Source organism: Narcine bancroftii, chromosome 13, assembly GCF_036971445.1.
Source record: "Narcine bancroftii isolate sNarBan1 chromosome 13, sNarBan1.hap1, whole genome shotgun sequence".
NCBI lineage: Eukaryota > Metazoa > Chordata > Chondrichthyes > Torpediniformes > Narcinidae > Narcine > Narcine bancroftii.
The window spans coordinates 16,312,079-16,332,354 of NC_091481.1; the positions used below are offsets into that span (position 1 = coordinate 16,312,079).

The window sequence follows — 20,276 nt, forward strand, 5'->3', positions numbered from 1 at the left end:
TGGATGGCATTCCTTGGAAACAGTCACAGTCTTTGTGTTTTAAGTCGTATTGAATCTGTCTCCAAAACCAAAGTTTGAAGCTGACATTTAACCGTTGGCCATCATCGCACTAAGTTTTGGCAAATTAAACAAGTTTAATATTCGTGCACTGACAGGATTTTGGAAAAGCATACTTTTTGAACATTGTACAAGATATTTGGGTTGTATCTGAATTAACTGAAAGCAACTGGCAGAGCATTCTTTTATAGAATACATTTTTATTTTGTTTATATTAACTCTTGGCTCAGACAACATAAATTTGCCAGCTTTATAATTATAGCCTGCTCCTGCTATTTCTATCTAGGTCATGGCTGATCTGGGTGTGGAATCACCTCCACCAACCTATCTTTTCCCCCTAACCCTTAAATCCCCTACTATGCAAATAGCTATATAGATCTGTCTTAAATATTTTTAATGAGGCAGTTTCTTTTACTTTCTTGGGCAGAGAATTCTAAAGATTCATGACTCTGGGAAAAGCAGATTTTCTTATTCTCTGTCCTAAATATACTTCACTGAAACTTGAGACTATGACCCGAATTCTTGTCTCACCTACCAGTGGAAACAATAGTTTCTGTAAGATCCCTGCTCATTCTTCAGAATTCTCGCAAGTATTCCCAGGTGACTTGTTCTCGCCTCAGGCTAAATCCATCTCAGGAATGAAGTTGGTGAACTTCCTCTGGACCGTCTCTAAAGCCATTATTATCTTTTCTCAAGTAAGGAGACCAGAACTGCATGCAGTACACCAGGTAGCAGAACCTCCCAATGTCATACAGAAATGTGCTGGAGAAACTCAGCAGGTCACTCAGCATCCATAGGTAGTAAAGAGTAACCAACATTTCGGGCCCAGGCCATTCGTCAGGTATAAAGCAAAAAGAGGCAGTGCCCTATCGTAAGTTTCACTTGAGTGCATTTTTTAAAAAAACTATGCAATACACCATTTTTAAAAAAAACTGGCACCTACCTGTTTTTCCAGATTCTTGACCAAGTGCTCAGACTTTGGTTGCCTTTTACTTCCTATGGATTTTGTGTAACCTCCTGAGTTTTCTCCAACCCTTTTGTGTGCTGCACTTGATCCCAGCATCTGTAGCAAAGACAACCTGTACAATAGTTGCCCCTTATTTTTGCTTTGCTTTATTAATTGCAATAATTTTATTTCTTTTGGTTGATGTGTTGAGGCAATGAGGAGACCTGTCCTTTTTGTACAAATAGTGCTGATACAGTTTTGTTCGATAAAATGATGGAGACTGAAGTAGAATATTGAATCATTTGAAACCTACGCCATATGTGTTTTGTGTGTTGTCAGTCTATAAACATATGAAAATTAGTGTGGCACTGAAGACCAAGTTTTATGAATTATATGCTCTATCACAATAGTACTTTGATCTTGTCCAATTTTTCATTCAATATCATATTTGTCTTTCAGTCCCTGATTTAATATTGAATTCATTCATTCCAGTGTCATATTTCTTCTTTGTCCTTGGCTGCTAATTCTACAATTAGAGAGTGGCATGGTTAACACAGATGTTACCGCCCCCCTGCTCCACTCACTCTATCTCAACGACCGTGTGGCTCGGTACGACAATAACACCATCTACAAATTTGCTGACGATACCACAGCAGTGGGTTGTATAAAGGAAGGGGATGAGTCAGCCTACAGGATGGAGGATGAAAACTTGGCTGAATGGTGCGCCAACAACAACCTTGCACTTAATGTCACCAAAATTAAGGAACTGATCTTTGCCTTCAGGAAAGGAAATCCAGAGATATACAATCTAGTTATTACTGGGGGATCAGAGGTGGAAATTTAAGTTCTTTGGCATCACTATCTCAGAGGATCTTTCCTGGACCCAACATACCTTTCTCAGGTTTGGTATGGCACCAGAAACCCTGGCGAATTTCCACAGAGGTGTTGTGGAAAGTATGCTGACTGGCTGCATCACAGTCTGATATGGGGACACCAATACCCCTGAGCGTAAAGCCCTCCAAAAGGTACTGGATAGGACATCACAGGCAAAACCCATCCCACCATTGAGGACATCTCCAGGGAACACTGCCGTCGGAGAGCAGCAGCAAGCAACAAAGACCCAGCGCACCCTCTGTTCTCGCTGCTGCTGTCAGGGAAGATATATAGGTGCCATAAGACTCACACCACCAGGTTCAGGAACAGCTGCAACCTCTCCACCATCAGACTCAATTAAGGATTCTTCTGCCCTTTATTGGTTTTTTTTAAATTCTCTCTGCATTGCACAGACAGTTTGTTTACATGTATATGGAGTGTAGTTTTTTTCCACACTCCTAATCAGTGGTAATTCTGCCATGCACGTAGGAAAAAGAATCTCAGGGATGTATTTGATGTCGTGTATATACTCTGACAATAAGTCTGAAATCTGCTACTACAGTGGCAGTGACCTGGGTTCAAATCTAATGCTGACTGTAAGGAGTTTGTACAATCTTCGGATGACCTGTGTGGGTTTCCTCCGCTTGTGGTTTTATTTCACCCTCCAAAAATGTATAAAATGTATAGGTTAATTGATGTATTTGGGTGGTATTGGCTCTTGGGCTGTTCTGTGTTTCTGAAAAAAAGTAAAAATTAATTCTTCAATCTGGTCATAAAGGTTTTCAGTTGCATCCATTTAGTTCCATATTGTGTCATTATTAGGATTTTAATTTCAACAGTTTTCCATAATACACTTTAAACCATATAATGTTCAATTAAATGCCCCTGTATATCCCGTGAGAAGATGTGAAAGAGTATACAATAGTTCGGGTGTGCTTTCAGTAGTGAAAGGAAAACTTTACGATGCATCTAGCCTTTATGAGGATATCAAATGATTCTTGGCATAGGCCTCTTGAATTTAAACATAAATTTATTTCATTTCCATATTTTCTGGTTATAATATGGCATGACCTGTGCACATTTGCTTAACTTTGATCTTTTAAAAATATGATTACAGGTGAAACGTACTTATTCGCATGGTACTTACAGGGCTGGTCCAATGCGACAGATCAGTTTGGTAGGAGCTGTGGATGAAGAAGTTGGGGATTACTTTCCAGAGTTTCTTGACAGACTGGAAGAGTCTCCTTTTTTAAAAGCAAGTATTTTAAAAAAATTATTGGATTTGACATGTATGGTTAACTGTTAAGAATTGTTCTGGGTTGCGTGTGTGAATGCAAGGACATTTGAATATAGGAGCAGGAGTAAGCCATTCACTCCCTCTAGCCTGCCCTACCATTATAGACCATGTGTTATACAAATATTTTACAAATCTCCCCCCCACCCCCCAACGTGGGTGTGGTAAAGTCGAACCAGCAATTTATGATGGGCGTCAGAATATAATAGCAGAATTCAAAACTCCAACATGGGTGTGGTAAAGTCGAACTGGCAATTTATAATGGGCGCCAGAATATAATAGTGGCATTGAAAGAAAGCGCACAATTGATAACGGCCTTGGGAAAGACGCGTCGGCAATTTTTAGCAAGCGTGGGCATATTATTGCGAACATGAGAATGTAATATCAGCAATGAAAGAATGCGCGCAATTTATAACAGATGTGGGAAATTTTGATCTTGGGAATATCTCTTTGAACTGAATGCCATGATATTAAAAAAAAAAGGACATTTTGGCTGGGGCACAGCACCATAACAATGTTAATTGCCTAGACCCGTCCCTGAGGGAGGAGATTAACATATCAAGTGCCTCTGACTTTGATCTATTTAATTGATTCCTCTCCAAAGCTTGTTAATGTGTTGTAGCAGGATATCATCTATATAATGGGCAATTGACACCTCTGGGGGAAGTTCATTGGGTGATTAACTGTGGCAGATACTGGTATGTGCTTTGTCTCATGTCCCATTTAAATCCAAATTGCTTTTGTCAGCTGGAATTTGGAACACTACAACCTCGCGATATATGCGTGTGCACGTTATACGAAAATATTTTTACACAATTTGATTTTCTGCACATTATATGAGTGAAAATACAGTAATCAAGGCTGATCTGCCCAAGGTCCCATCTCTTCTGTGCCAGTACCCTATTGTCTTCAATTCTTTGTTCTTTCAGAAATGTATCTACTTCCTCATTTAATGATCACCACAACCTGTGGGGTAGAGAATTCTAAAAAGTCATCAGTTTCTAAATGTCTCTGAATTTAAATGGCTTCTCCTTAATCTTGTAAAAGTGTCATCTTTTTAGATTTTCCCACTAATCATTCTATTGAACTCTAAAACCCATTATTTTCATATTCCAATCCTATTACCACAAAAGCCAATGTGCCATTTGCCTTCCCGACCACTTACTGCAACTGCGTGCTTACATTGAGTGATTTTTCTGCATAAAACATGTAGGATTAATATCCTTATTCTTCAAAGCAGTAGTCATTCTTCAATGAAGGGATAGAAAATGTTTTGATTAATCAATAGCAAATTAAAAAAACAGCACCAAAGCCTAATCTACATCTATTATGATATGTTTATTAAATTCACTACTGCTATCCTGCTAATCTCTGTAATTATCTTTCTATAAATGCAAAATTTTTTTTGTTAAATGTTAAATTTAGATATGCAGTATGGTAACAGGCCCTTCTGCCCCCAAGCCAGTGCTTCCCAAATAACACAATTAATCAACAAGCCCCGTATCCAATAATTTAACATAATACTTTGATGTGAGATTGGAATAATTGTTTATCTATGAATGCATAATTCAGCTGTATTGTCATTAATGGCCAAAATTATAGTAATACTTGTTGAAATTCTCTGGTCCAGCATTCTGTTGTCCATTAACTCCTATTATTCAGCATGTTTTGAATTTATACAACAGATCCATACTAATAAACTAATTCTAAGTTCCAGCTATAATCTTACATGTAAGGTCTGTACTAACCTGAAGATAATTAACCTACCAATGCAATTTTTGGAATCTCAGCCATTTCCGACTTATGGGTTCCTTGCATAAGCTGAGGGGTGACTATACTTGAAATGAACAGTCCTCCTACTCGGAGGATGATCATGGGATACTCTCTGTGGTCTGGCATTTTGTGCACTGTCAGGTCCCTCAGGTGCCAGACTCGAGAGTTTAAACCTTTATACAAAAAAAAGAATTAAAATGCAAAAGCTTTAAATGTAAGTTTTCCACAAAAATTATAATAATGCATATGTGGCAATTACTTTGAAGGAAAGTTGACTTTCATTTTGAAGTAAGTATATTTTTTACCTTGCTAAAATTCTTCCTCAGTCCTACTTTAGAATGGCATGGATGTACTTGACTCTTTTAAGATCACATGTTAATTTAATAAAGAATTAAACAATTTCAAACTGTTCCTTTAGACTTAGATTTGTCCCATTGACTGAAGATTAATTTACTTGTGGTAGTTAACTATAATTGATGAATTTGGTTATTATCTCATTCTAACCTGCATAATAGAAAATAAATTTGTTTTTCTGCCAATAGCGTACATTACCATGGGGATCACTTTCTAGTCTCAAACTTAAGTGCCGTAAAGAAAGTGATGATGGTCCTATTATGTGGGTTCGTCCAGGAGAACAGGTGATCCCTATAGCAGACATGCCAAAATCACCTTTCAAACGTCGGCGGTAAGTTGATTGTGTTTGTGTTAGCTGAGGCTACATCCATGGCTTACCTGCATTCATTTTCCTTTAACTATCATGGGAATAAGATCGACAATATTTGCATGCCTTTAAATTAGCAATTTTCCTCCATTTGTATCATACCAGAAATATTGTACTATAGATCAGCCATTTTTTACCTTTTTTGGGCTATGCCCCCCTTGGGACTTTGCTCATATCTTCTCTGTGAAGCAATCAAGTTTTGATTTCATCCACACTTCTGTCCTACAGACTACATAAAAATCATAAAATGTATTTGTTACGTGAGGTGAAAAGAAAACATAAGAGCATAAGAAATAGGAGCAGGAGTCGGCCATCCAGCCCATCGAGCTTGCTCAGTCTTTCAATAAGATAATGGCTGATCTGATTATTGACTCAACTCCACCTACCTGCCTTTTCCCCATATCCTTTAATTCCTTTTTAATGTAAACATATCTTTGGCCCTGCTGAGAATGGGTGCTCTAGATTATTGGAGTTAATTAGGATTCTCTGCTGGCGGATCTCAATGGAAGATTATCCCAAATGTATTCAAATTCACTGATGTATGTTCTCTAGTCCTCCTTTTTTGAGTCTATAGTTATCATTTTAACTTCAAGACTGTAGACCAAATCTCTTCTTTCCCCTCACAATTTTAAAATGAGATTGTGCATACTTTAGTGAAACAACACTCAACTATTTATTTTTTGTGTAAAAGCTAACAGTCATTTTTAAAATTATGGAATTTGTATTGATGAATGCAGTTTGCAAAACAAATGGAACATGTTGCTCAAAACCAAGGAAGCTATATTCTTGGACACTCAAGTAAAGGATTGGGTGAATTAAGGTTGACATTTTTGGCACATTAAGAATGAAGTGACTTACATCTGTGTATATGGAGCCTGTATTGTGCATTTATATTTTGGGGGATGAGATGTTGGTAAGATATCACCTTGAATTGCTGCAGAAGTTTGGGTGAAGGTACTCCCAATTTGCTGCAGTCAGGTTTAAATCCGAGGATTGGCGAATTAACGGCAAGGTGTGCCAATTTTAAATTTCCGTATTTTTTACCTAGTTATTTTCCGTGATGCTTGAGGCTGTTGGTTGCTTGAATTCCAGATAACAGGTTTTACTGTACACTTCCATGTCAAGAGGGAACCTGTAGATGGTGCTGTTCCTACAAATTTGGGATCCTTTTCCTTCCTGACGATGATGAGCTTATCGTCATGTCCCTTTTACAATGTACGTATTTACCAAAATTCTTACTTGCTGCAGCCAAATAAGTACTTAATTTTTTTTTTAAAAACCAACAGTACCTATTCTTGAATGTTCTAACCCTCTCTCCCTCATCAAAGCACACAGGTGTGTGGTCCCTCACCTTTCCTTCCTAAAATCAGCAATGAGCTCCTTAATGACAGTGAGAAAAAGATTGCTGTTGTGGCACCACCCAAGCAGGTTCTGGTGGGAGTTTTGGTGGAGCTGCCAGACTATTTTTGGCAAGTGACTGCAGACCATTTTTTAGATGGTACACAATGTGACACTGCGATTGGGGGGTGGGGGGAGAAACATGTTTGATCCTGAACTATGTCCGTGTTAAAACTGCTCATATGCAAGTGGAGAGTATTCCTGACTTGAGTGACAAGATTGGTAGAAAGATTTTGTCAGGACAAGTCATTTAGCAGAGTATTTGTACGGCTGGTTCAGTTTCGGATTATTAGCTTGAGCAATCTCTTATTAGCTGTGGTTACGAGTGATATTTGTATCACGTGTAATCTCCAAGTTGGCTAAATCTTACGGCATGTAAGTATAAATGATTCAATAATAGTCTGGTTATTAAATCTATGTAATAGAATTGGTTGCCAGGATGGGATTCTGCAGTGACAGAAAGTTCTGGAGGCGTCTGGAAAAAGAGATTGGTGTTATGGCTAACTTCATAAATATTGATTAGTAACTTGAAGAAAGGTAAAGTTATTAAAAGCTTTTAAATAATGAAAAGCTAGAAAGATTAGAAGACCCAAGAGATTTCTGGGTCCATGAGATAAAGATTAAACTTCAATGGATGGGTATATACTGTATCAACTGATCATAATGGATAATTTAATATTGGCCATAATATTTGAAGGAGAATAGATAAATAGTCATAAATCCCTAATTTTTACCAGAATACTTGAAACAATTTGGAAAGAATGGAGAGAATATTCTGGAACACACTCACACTTTACCAGGATCTTTGGGTTCAACCATTCTCAGCAGCGGCCACGGCTTATTTTAGTAATAGCCTTGTTTTCTTTTCATCTCCTGTTACATAAATATTTTTAATTTTTTTATGTAATTGGTAAGAGAGAAGTACAGAAGGTACCAAAATTTGACCACTTCACAAGGAAGGAGGATCCTTAAGCTTTGAGCAGAATCTTAGGGAGGTCATAGCTGATAAAAGGTCGAGAATGGCTGGAAGTGCATTAACAAGGATTGTTATTAGTTGGAAGCCAAGAGTTAAAACAAATTATGTAGCAGAAACTATTACAATATTGGGTTAAATAGAAACTATTATTGCCTGCTGAAAAATCTGGGACATGGGGTCATGGTCAAATAAATTAGAACAATTCCTTTCAGGACTGAAATTTAAAAACTATCTTGTATATAAAATTTAGAATACATTTGGAATTCTTTCATGAATGATTTTAAATTTAAGTGTGGTAGATTTGAGTTAACCAGAGATATTAAATGATGGAGGACAAAGAAAGTTGGGCTCAGTATATAAAAGCCACTTTCTCTTATGCAAATAATTCCTCTTGGTGCTTTCTTGTTTTCTTTTTTCAAAAAGAAAAGCACTGAGAAGTATTTTGCCTTGATGAAAGTATGGGCTCAAGTCCTATCCTATTGCGTTGTTACTGAGACTGAAAGGGTATCCTAGATTTTTGGTTGTTAATTCCAGACCAACCACTGGAAAGGCATAATTTGCTTTCAAGAGGTTAATCATATTTTTGAATTCTTAATTCCTTTTAATATTTGTAATGAGCCTCATTGCTGACATTATTTTGACTTTCATTAATACTGGATATGTTCATAAACTTTTGTGTTGGTTATTCAATGTGTTGTTCTTTAGCAGTTTCCCTTGGGTAATTAAGCATTCAGCACTTAAGCTCCAAGTGATTGCATTTGCTTCATACACTTTGGGGTTTCTATAAGAATTGCAGCCACTCTTAATGCTGTAAAAATGATGTTTTGCCCACCTGAAAAATCTAATCCATTCTTTTAAAGGCATACCACTATAAATTGTTTTTCTTTTATTCGACTACAAGTGATTGTGCACATCTGAATTTTCCACTCTCAAGAGCTGGCTTCATACATAGTAATGTGCCTTCTTGCAGAATGATTACAAGTGAAAAATATTGGGAGTAAACCAATGCTGTAATAAGGGGACATGGCTCAAAAATACTGCATACAGCTTAAATTGCCATCTTTTGACTTGGACTGTCATTTGGGTTTAGTACTAATATGTTACTGACTTGTTTCTCTTCCTGCCTTCCATTTCCTTGGTTTTGAAGACCTGCACTTTCTGTGCAAATGGCAAAACCCACTAACTGGGTAAAAAAAAACCTGTAAATTGGCCAAATTTTACATTTAACTCTTATCACTTCCTTTAGAACGACCAATGAAATAAAAAACTTACAGTATCTACCTCGTGCAAGTGAGCCACGTGAAATGCTCTTTGAGGATAGGACTCGAGCCCATGCAGATCACATTGGACAAGGATTTGAGCGGCAGACTACAGCAGCTGTTGGCGTGTTGAAAGCTGTACAGTGTGGAGATTGGTATGTGAATTAATAACATTTGATTAGGTGCACTATATGCTGTTAATTATAAAAGTTGCAGAAAAATATTTATCTTTAGTTACTGAGGTGTTTATGTCCATACAGTAAAAGTCCAAAAATCCGGATGCCAGAAATCCGGACCACCTGAGAATCCAGACTTTTTTAAAACTCTCAAACTTTTAAAATTTAACAGGCTTTTGTATGCCTACATGCATTCGTAAACGTCACAGATGCACAGCAACAAGTGACCATCCTTAGTACAGGTAATCTTATTAGAAAGAAATTAATTTTTCTTTTACAATGTTCATTTTTAAACATTAAGCATTACATTTTCTTTTTTGGAGTGAAAAAAAAATTCTATTTTTGTCAAGTGTTGACTTTATTTTTTTATAAAACTACTTGTTTTGAAAAATGAAGCATGCTGTATTTGCTAATTAATAAACTATTAAAATTTACCTATCATTTATTAGTCCTTAAATTTGAATGTTAAAAGTACTGCTCGAGAATCCAGAAAATCTGAAAATCCGGACCAACCCAATCCCTGAGCAGTCTAGGTTTTAGGACTTCTACTGTATTTGTATTACTTAAATACTGTTAAGTATATAAGTTATGAAAACATAGGTAGTAAATTTGCTTTAAAAATCTGTAGGAAGTATAGCATCATTTTTGCATGTACAGGTATACCCTGCTTTACATAACTAGAGCATCCCTACAGAACCTTTCGTGAGCTGAGATGACGTAAAGTGAAGAAGTGATTACCATTAATTTATTTTTTGTAATATTTATCATTTAAAATATATTTGACAATCATACCAAATACAAAATATCTAGAGAACCTTTCCCTCCTCTCCTCTGTACGTCCTATTTAACAGAGAAAGACGAAGAAAAACAAGCACAAGAAAAATCGCATTGTCAGTGCGTACAGTAAAACACACGGACACACATTAATACCAGAGTGTTAACATCTTTATAGAGGACTACTGGCTAGCCAGTAGCAATCTTAACCCTATGTTGGCACCAGCGAGATACCTGTATGCTCTAAATAGTGAAATAGTGGAACTTTTGGAACGAAAGGGTTCAATCAGGCAGACGCAGCATGGTTTTAGAAAGGGAAGATCTTGTTTGACAAACTTGTTAGGATTCTTTGAGGATATTAATGGGTGCGGTGGATAGAGGGGAACAGGTTGACGTTGTATATTTGGATTTCCAAAAAGTGCTTGATAAGGTGCCGCACAAGAGACTTATCAGTAAGTTACAGGAAAGTGGAGTCCGGGGAAGTATATTGGCCTGGATTGAAAATTGGTTGTCTGTCAGGAGGCAGAGAGTCGGGATAAATGGGAGTTTTTCAGGTTGGCAGAGAGTGGTAAGTGGGGTGCTGCAGGGGTCAGTGTTAGGTCCACAACTCTTCATCATTTACATTGATGACTTGGAGGAGGGGACAAAATGTGGTGTAGCCAAGTTTGCAGATGACACCAAATTGAGTGGAAGAACAAATTGTAATGAGGATGTGGAGAGTCTGCAGAGGGATATAGTAAAGCTGGATGAGTGGGCAAAGGTCTGGCAGATGGAGTACAATGTTAGTAAGTATGAGGTTATCCACTTTGGCAAGAAAAATAAAAGAGCTGAATATTATTTAAAGGGTGAAAAACTACAGCATGCTGTTGTGCAGAGGGACTTGGGAGTGCTTGTGCATGAATTGCAAAAGGTTAGGTTGCAGGTGCAGCAGGTTATTAAGAAGGCAAATGGAATGTTGGCCTTCATTGCTAGAGGAATTGAATTCAGGAGTAGGGAGATAATGTTGCAACTGTATAAGGTACTGGTGAGACTGCACCTGGAATACTGTGCCCAGTTCTGTCTCCATATTTGAAGAAGGATATCCTGGCTTTGGAGACGGTCCAGAGGAGGTTTACTAGGTTGATCCCTGGGATGAAGGGGTTGACTTGTGATGAAAGATTAAATCGTCGAGGATTGTATTCACTCAAGTTCAGAAGAATGAGAGGAGATTTTATAGAAACCTATAGGATTATGAAGGGTATGGATAGGATAGATGTAGGAAGGTTTTTTGAGCTGGCCGGGGAAACTAAAACGAGAAGACACAGTCTCAAGATTCAGGGGAGTAGATTTAGGACAGAGATGAGGAAAAATATTTTTTCCCAGAGAGTAGTGAATGTTTGGAATTCTCTAAACGTGATTCCGTGATCTTGGATAGGGTGTCGCAGAAATCATACCAGAAGGGCCTCACCTTATTGCAAAGCCAGGTAGAATGTTTTAAAAAAAAAGGAACCAACCTCTACACCACACCTAAAACACTTCTCTGATAATTCAGGCTTATATTGGTGTAATTTCTGTAGGGTGAGGTACAGTTATTACCATTGATTTCTATGGGAACTTTTTTTGAGTGTTGCCAGACCCCCAAAAAATAACCCACCAAATCATATAAAACCTAAAATAACACTAAAGCAGAAATGATGTGATAAACACAGTGTATATAAAGTACAAATAATGTATGTACAGTGTAGTTTCACTTACCAGAATCTGGAAGACAGTGTGTTTTGACAGCCCCACTGGCTGCTTTTTCAGAAAAGTGAAAAAACCTTTCATGAAAGTGAACACCGTTTTCTTTGTAAAAGCATAAAGAGGAGTGTATCAAATGTGTATCAAATGTGTATCAAATGCAATCTGTAAATTCCATGGACAAACTTCATTCATTGCTGCTGACTCGTCTAATGGAGACACGTGGATGTGAGCAGAGGTTGTTGGGTTTTTGATTAGTCTGGGTGCCAAAGATTAAAGGGAGATGGCAGGAGAATGGGGTTGAATGGAAAAATATATCAGCTCTAATTTGAATGGCAGACTAGACTCAATGGGCTGAGTAGCCTAATTCTGATCCTAAATCTTATGGAGCAAAAAAAATCATTCTGTTGGAGGAGATAGAGCAGCATCTAAAGTTGGGGGTGGGGGAAATATTGACAATACCCTTTCTCTCTTTCCCCTCCCCCACAGATGCTGCTCAACCTGCTGAGTTCTTTAAGCAGTTCCATTTTGTTTTCTTTTGTAACAGTTTTAGAAAATAGATTAACAAATGTTCAAATGCATTTGTACCTTTTGAGTTTTTCTATGTTGTTTGCTGAAGAACAATACTTTGAGATTAATTAGAAGTAACATTATTAGAAGTAAATATGCCGTTATTAAAAGGGAATAGCTTAGTGCAGAGAATTTCTTTCCCTTTAACACTATTTTTCAGTGTCTATGTGCCTTTGACAAACAAAAGATTAGCTAAATGATTCCATTTCTAATCTAATCTATCCATTCAAATGCATATCGAACAGGTTATGAATTTTCAATGAAGACTCAGGAGCTCGGACTTTTCACCAAGAGCAAAATTACTGGTATTCATGGTGACTTATTTCAGTGAGATGAACTATTGATGGGTACAAATGTCTTCTGAAAGTGTTTTGGGGTTGATAATTGAAGGATCTGTTGAGAAGGAAGCAATCTTCAGCAGTGTTGAGTAATTAATTGAGTTGAAAAATGTGTGGCTGTTCTGTGATCTGCACTTATTTCCTGTGAAGTCAGATCTAAATTCCATGTTGCTACCAATAATGCCACGCATTCAGCAAGTGGACACAGACACCAACTGACATTGAACCAAAGCGGCATCCTTCAGAACAAGTGCCTAAGCACTGATTTGGCTCAATGAGATCCATTTCATAATTTTTATTTTCCCTTTTTCAGGTCTGAACAACCTCGTATAACCAAAGATGTGATTTGTTTTCATTCAGAAGACTTCTTGGACGTGGTGCAGAGGTTGCAGTTAGATTTGCACGAACCACCATTGTCTCAGGTAATTCAATTTAAATAACCAAAAGGGGTATATTTTCAATTAACATTTACAATGAATTTTAAAGTTCTCTAAAGTAGAATCCAAAAGTCAACTTTCCAAGTGATTATTTGCATTTGTTTTATAATGTGTGTTTTCACTTTTTCTCAGTGAATCAGAATTTATTGTCATGAACATGTCATAAAAATTGTTTTATGGCATAAATGCAAACATTGATATAAACCACCTTCCAAAACAAATTAAAAAATGCAAGAAAAAATCAAAGTAAGGTGGTGTCTGTAGTTCATTGAGGAATCTGATGGCAGAGTGAAGAAGCTGTCTTTGTGCCACTGAATGTTCGTCTTCAGGCTCCTGTACCTTTTTGCCAATGGTAGCAGTGTGAAGAGGGCATGGCCTGGGTGGTAAGGTTCCTTGAGGATAGAGGCTGGGGAATGTGGAACCAATAAAGAATAAAACCTCGTAACGTTGCTGATAAAATGTTCATTTCTTCTCGCTAGGCGAAGGGATTATTCAAAAACATACAGGGGTTGTAGGTCAATTGGTGCCATGGGCTTATGGCCAGAAAGGGCTTGTTACCGTGCTGTACGATTACATTTTTTTAAAATTAAATTAAAATTATTAATCTACTGGGAAGCTAGGGGAGAAAGGGCCAACAGTACTTCAGCTTGTGTATGCCAGGAACTAAAGAGTTGATATATTTCATGTATGCAAATGTAATTGCTGAACCTGTTTTATCATTTTAATTCCTGGACTCTGTTTTCGTATTTTTAGTGTGTTCAGTGGGTAGATGATGCAAAGCTCAACCAGATAAGAAGAGAGGGTATTCGTTATGCTAGAATTCAACTGTACGACAATGATGTATATTTCATTCCTCGGAACGTTGTACACCAATTCAAGACTGTCTCTGCAGTATGCAGCTTAGCGTGGCACATAAGGTTAAAACAATATCATCCCGATGCAGGAGAAGCACCTGCTCAAGATTGTGCATCTGAAGACTCAGAATTACCAGCAGACACCAAGTGCCCAGTTATCAAAATAGAGACCGAGGACAAAAAGCAGAGTACTGATGTTACTGCTGTAAGAGCAAAGCATGAAGAACTGAACATGGAACTTAATATCACAGAGCTCTCAGAAATGGAAGTGGAGTCTGGAAGCACTGAATCACAATATGTAGCTGAAGCAAAAGGTCTAGCGTGTTCAAATACTAAAACTGACCGTGGAGATGGAGAGCAGCTACTCACAGTGAACACAGATATGCATGACTAGCTACACAACTTTTCTTACTGACATGTGTATATTCCTTGGAGCTTTTATTTTTTTTAAATGCATCTTAAAACAATGGTGTGACGTACAAAAATATGTTCTTGCTTATGTAAGCTCTGTGAGACAAGCTTGTTACTGTTCTTAAGACTGTTACATGATGGGATAGAAAAATACATGTAGCTTTGTAACATTCCTCAGTGCCTGTCCATAACTGAAATATAACAGCACTAAGGGGGTGGGTGCACTGACACACTGAAGATGAAATGGGGGAAAATAGTTTTTAAAAAAAAAATACTTTTTTATTTTTAGATAAAAAAGTAGTGCAGAAAGAAGCAGATTTGACTCCAGCATATACTTTTTGTAAGCTGAGCCAAAATTGTTTCTGAATTCAAGCTTATCCATAGAGCTTATGTCAAACTAGTTGCAAGTTTGATATTTGTGTCAACACATAGTGTAAATACATTTTTATTATAATTATGTAGTGTGATTTCAAACTAAATTCTGAACCACTTAATAAAGGTTCAGTGTACTTTGATGTTTCTTTTATATATATATATATATATATATATTTAAGCATCAATTGTACTAGCCTTTGGCTGTTCTACACCGACATTATTTTATTTCACCTAATGTAGATGTAATGAAGTTTGTGTAACCATACAGACAAATCCAAATTTCCTTTTGTTTCTCTCCCAGGGGGAGAGAGAAAGGAATTGAGTGCAAGTTATCATATTCTAGATTTTAAAATAAAGGAATTCATTATGTGGTGTTCTCCAAGACAGTGAAGTACCAGTGCCCCTTTGAAGCCAAAATACAAGGATCGCTGCTTTTATTAAGTATTTGTAAACTGTTTAAAGCTTAAGGATTTGATCTCTGCTACATAGTACATTTTATTTTTATGGGTTATTCTGTAAATCAATAGCCCAAAGCCACTTTATAATAATAGGGGATTCCATAGTTAGGGGGACAGATAAGAGGTTCTGTGGAAGAGATGGAGTATCCTGGATGGTATGTTGCCTCTCTGGTGCCAGGATTCGATGTATCGTAGATTGGGTTCACGGCGTTCTCAGGAGGGAGGGTGAGCACCCAGATGTCAGGGGTCATGGGTAGGAAGGATGAGGAAGATAATGCATGTGGCTAAAGACATGGTGCAGGAGGGAGGGCTTCAGGTGTCTGTATCAACCAGCGAATAATCAATGAGAATTGGAGGAGCAAATCTGTAGAGAGATAGCAAACAGCTGCAAGAAACAAGGATGTGATAGTAGGAGATTTCAACTTTCCACATATTGACTGGGACTCCCACACTGTAAAAGGGTTGGATGGCTTGGAGATAGTCAAATCTGTTCAGTATAGTTTTCTAAATCAATATATAGAGGTACCAACTACAGAGAGTGCAATACTGGATCTGCTATTAAGGAATGAGGCAGGTGAGGTGACAGATTATGTGTAGGGGTACATTTTTGATCCAGTGAACATAATGCCATTAGCTTCAAGTTAATTATGGGGAAGGATAGGTCTGGGCCTCAGGTTGTGATTCTAAATTGGAGAAAGGCCAATTTTGAGGAAATGAGAAAGGATCTGGAATGCATGAATTAGGATATGTTGTTTTCTGGCAAGGATGTGTGAGGTAAGTGGAGGACCTTTAAAGGCAAGGTTATCCGGTATAAGAAACCTTGGTTTTTGATGGATATTGGGGTTCTGGTTCAGAAGAGAGGTGTATAACAGTTATAGCCTACATGGAACCAATGAGGTATGTGAGAAGTATAGAAAATGCAAGGAAAAACTTCAAGAAATAAATCATGAAGGCTAAAAGAAGACATGAAGTTGCTTTGGCAGACAACGTAAAGGGAAATCCTATGGGTTTCTACAGGTCTATTTAGAGCAAAAGGATAGGGTCAAAATTGGTCCCTTTGAAGATCAGAGTGACTGGCTTTGTATGGAATCATAGAGATGGAGGGGCTCTTAAAATGTGTTTTTTTTTCATTAGTATTCACTCAGGAAATGGGCACAGAGTTGTGGGAAGTAAGAAAAACAGGGTCATGGAACCTGTAAAGAGGTCTTCACATTGTCTTCCAAAGCAACCTCGTGTCTTTTAGCCTTCATGATTTCTTTCTTGAAGCTTTTTCTATTTCTCACATACCTCATTGGCTCCATGTAGACTATACCTGCTATACACCTCTCTTCTTTGGAACTAGAACCCCAATATCCCTCAAAAACCAAGGTTCCATATGCCTGATAACCTTGCCTTTAAAGATCCTCCTTACCTCGTACATCCTTGCCAGAAAACAACTTATCCCGATGAGAGAGAGAGTGCAGAGAAGATTTACTATTGGGTTGCCCAGACTTGAGGAACTGAGTTACAGGGAAAGGTTAAACAGGTTCGGACTTTATTCCCTGGTGCACAGTAGAATGAGGGGAGATTTGATGGAGATATTTTAAATTATGAGGGAGATAGACTGAGTAAATGTCGATAGGCTTTTTCCACTGAGGGTTGGTGAGATTCAAACCAGAGGACATGGGTTAAGAATGAAAGAGGAAAAGTTTTGGGGCAACATGAGGGGGATCTTCTTCAGGAGTAGAACAAGATGCCAGCTAAAATGGTGAATGCAGGCTCAATTTTAACATTTAAGAAGAATTTGGGCTGATTTATGGATGGAAGAAGTATGAAGGGTTTTGAACTGAGTACAGGTCAATGGGATTAGGCAGAAAAATAGTTCAGCACAGACTAAAAAGACTAAAGAGGCCTGTTTGCTGTAATGTTTTAATATCATTGCTGTCCTTTCTACAAGTCAAATCATCTGAATGTAATAAATATGTGGCATCAAAAAAAGAATGGTAAAATAAGTCAACAGTGGTCAAGAGAAAAACAATATTTGGTGTTTAAACTCACACAGGAAAATTAAAATAATTGTTGGAGGTTGATCATCAAAGTACCAGTTCTTCAGGACATTATTCTTGGCCAGTGATCTTCTACTTCATCATTATTTTCTTCTTTCATAGGTTCAGAAGTTGTGATGTTTGATAATTGCACATTATTCAGTTTATTCACGACGACTCCGCAGTTAGGCTGTCCGCAGCTGAATTCACTAAGATTTATCCAGCAGCTGAGCATGGTCGATTGAGGTGAATAGCATTCGTATCGTTGACCATCTCCAACAGAAGACATCCAACTACCTGCTACTACCAATGCTCTGGAGATCACTGTTCACCAGAAACTCAGTAAGACCAATCACAAAAATACTGTGAGATGAAGAGACTTCCACTTGATGCTCCATAGTCTTTCCATCTGCAAAGCACAAGTGATCAAATGCTCTCCTGGATGAGTGCAGATTCAATGACATTCAAGGTGCTTGACATAATAGAGGACAAAGAGTCTTGCGTAGGCAGATAACTGCAATGTATTTTAGATAATACATTGTAGTTGTAGGCAATTTCAGTAGGCCTAAAACCCACAATCTCTACTGCCAAGAAAGATGAGATTCAAGTGTTATGGAAACACCACCTCCTGCAGTTCCCATCTAAATTGCACAGCATACAGATTTGGAAATATATTTTTGTTCTTTCATCCTTATTGTGCCTAATTCCTCGACTTCACATTTGTAAAGCATTGTGGAAGTACCTTCAACTTCAACAGTTCAAAAAGGTGGCACGGGCAATTAGAGATGGAGCAATTAATGTCCAGATTTTTTTTTCAAAATCTGACCCCAGTTTTGTCAGGGATAACTGTCAAAGATCATATTGCCTTGTACATATGACCTAGATTTTAAAAATAGGTTGTTTCCTTTTTAAAAAAAAAAATCTTATTGGAGTATAAAATTTAATTTTTTTTTAAAATCATCTTTTTAAAAATATTTGATCACATAATTACTTAAAAGCAGTTATTGGATCTTTGACAGTAGCATGCTGGAAAGATTGTGGGAGTGGGCAATTGGGGTCAGATGTCACTGGAATGACTGTTACAGCTTGGTTTCATGCTGCCTCGAAATCTTGTGCCATACATGTCAAGTACGAACGGGGGGTTAATTGGGCTGGTGGGAAGCATGGGTGGCAAACCAGATTGATCATGAGACGTAAGAGACTGTAGATCAGTGATTTTCAACCTTTTTCTCTCCACTCATATACCACTTTAAGTAATCCCTATGCCATGGGTGCTCTGTGAACAGCAAGGGATTGCTTAAGGTGGTATGCAAGTGGGAAGGGAAGGTTGTGAATCACTGCTCTAGACCCAATTGTTATTGAAATATTTTGCTTGAAAAAAATTGTCATTTCCTTTGGAGTTATGAAACTGCACATAATGAGTCAATTAGGTACGATTAAAAGAGTGGTTTTCAAACTTTCTCTTTCCACTCACATACCACTTTAGTAATCACAGAAAACTCATGGCATAGGGATTACTTAAGGTGGTATGTGAGTGGAAAGAAAAAGTTTGAAAACCACTTCTGTAGATCATGAATGATCTGGCCCACTACTCAGGGCCGGATTAACATTGTAGCGAGAGTAGCAAATGCTACGGGCCCTGTTATTTTAAGGGCCCCCATGTTTATGTATTATGAATTATGAGAAACTTTTTTGTTTTCATTTTTATGCAGTGGCTATCAGATTCCACTGATAGTCTGTGTTAATAACCCCGTTTAAAGGTGATAATTGGATAAAATCGCTAACCTTAAATTTAATTGAGGTTATTAACAGACTATCCTCAGCAGCTTGCTCAATGCAGGAATAATGGCTGTCTTGGTTACCCATAATTTCCCCCCCCCCCCCCCTATCCCCCACCATAGCTGGAATCGCTCTGCCAGTGTCAGCACCAGGGAAACACAGAGCAGTTCCAGCTGCGTGGGGGAATTATGGGTACCAAGACAGCCATTGATCCTGTATGCCACCAGCTGCCACAAGTTTTGTTTTTACAAAATGTTTAAGTTTTGGGAGGGGAGGGGACTTCAGTGTAAGTGCTCCCCCAAACCACACCATGTATATGCTAGCCGACACTATTTAGGTCTTCTTTAAAATATTTGTAACAGGCCCCTCAATACCTTAATTCGATACTGCCATTACTCTTCCCACTGGAGTGCTGTTGACCAAATAGGTACTCTGCACCATCATCTTGGATTAGTGTGCATTCACTCTGGCATTAAATCATCTGGTTTGCACATCATTTGTCAGTTGATGTTAATATGATGTAGGGCTATGCACCTGCAATATTGGCTTCCACCAGTAATTTTGATGTTTAATGATAGCATCATCAAACACAGGATATAGAGAATATGCTGTGTTTTAGATGAGCATTTCCATTTCAATTTGGTCAAAAAGCAAACTTCTGCTCTGCATTCAATTTAAAAACTAGGCGCAAAAGATTCACCATAAAAGGCCACATCTGAGATGTGTACTTCATGTTTTGGATTAATAATCTCTCCTGAGAACTGAAAAGACTCAACACCAGATTTCATATATAGAATAAATGAGGAAGATGAAGTGTCTGCAATATATTGAAAAGGAGTGATTTAAAAAAAAAGATGCTGAAACTAATTAGTTGAAATCATTATCTAAAATTGTTGATTTCAAATGTTGAAATTCAACAAGTCCAATGTGCCTGGTTGAGGTTTGATTTATTGAGGTTTTTTTTACTTTGGTACTGTGTATGTTAGGAGTTCAGCAAGAGGAATGAGATTAATAAAATGACAAGCGATTGATTATCTAAATTGAGTAAAAAAAGTTAAAATATT

At 37.7% G+C, this 20,276-nt stretch overlaps 1 protein-coding gene across 1 annotated transcript in view; it reads left to right on the forward strand.

Moving 5' to 3' along the window:
• LOC138748485 (lysine-specific demethylase RSBN1L-like) overlaps nucleotides 1-14,749 on the forward strand; it is a 34,553-nt gene extending 19,804 nt beyond the window's left edge. The window contains exons 3-7 of the mRNA XM_069908772.1: nucleotides 2,994-3,131; nucleotides 5,486-5,628; nucleotides 9,285-9,452; nucleotides 13,188-13,296; nucleotides 14,065-14,749. Of these exons, the coding sequence (XP_069764873.1) occupies nucleotides 2,994-3,131; nucleotides 5,486-5,628; nucleotides 9,285-9,452; nucleotides 13,188-13,296; nucleotides 14,065-14,559 (1,053 nt within the window). The 3' untranslated portion in view covers nucleotides 14,560-14,749. The remainder of the gene's footprint in view (nucleotides 1-2,993; nucleotides 3,132-5,485; nucleotides 5,629-9,284; nucleotides 9,453-13,187; nucleotides 13,297-14,064) is intronic.
• The last annotated feature ends 5,527 nt before the right edge of the window (nucleotides 14,750-20,276 follow it).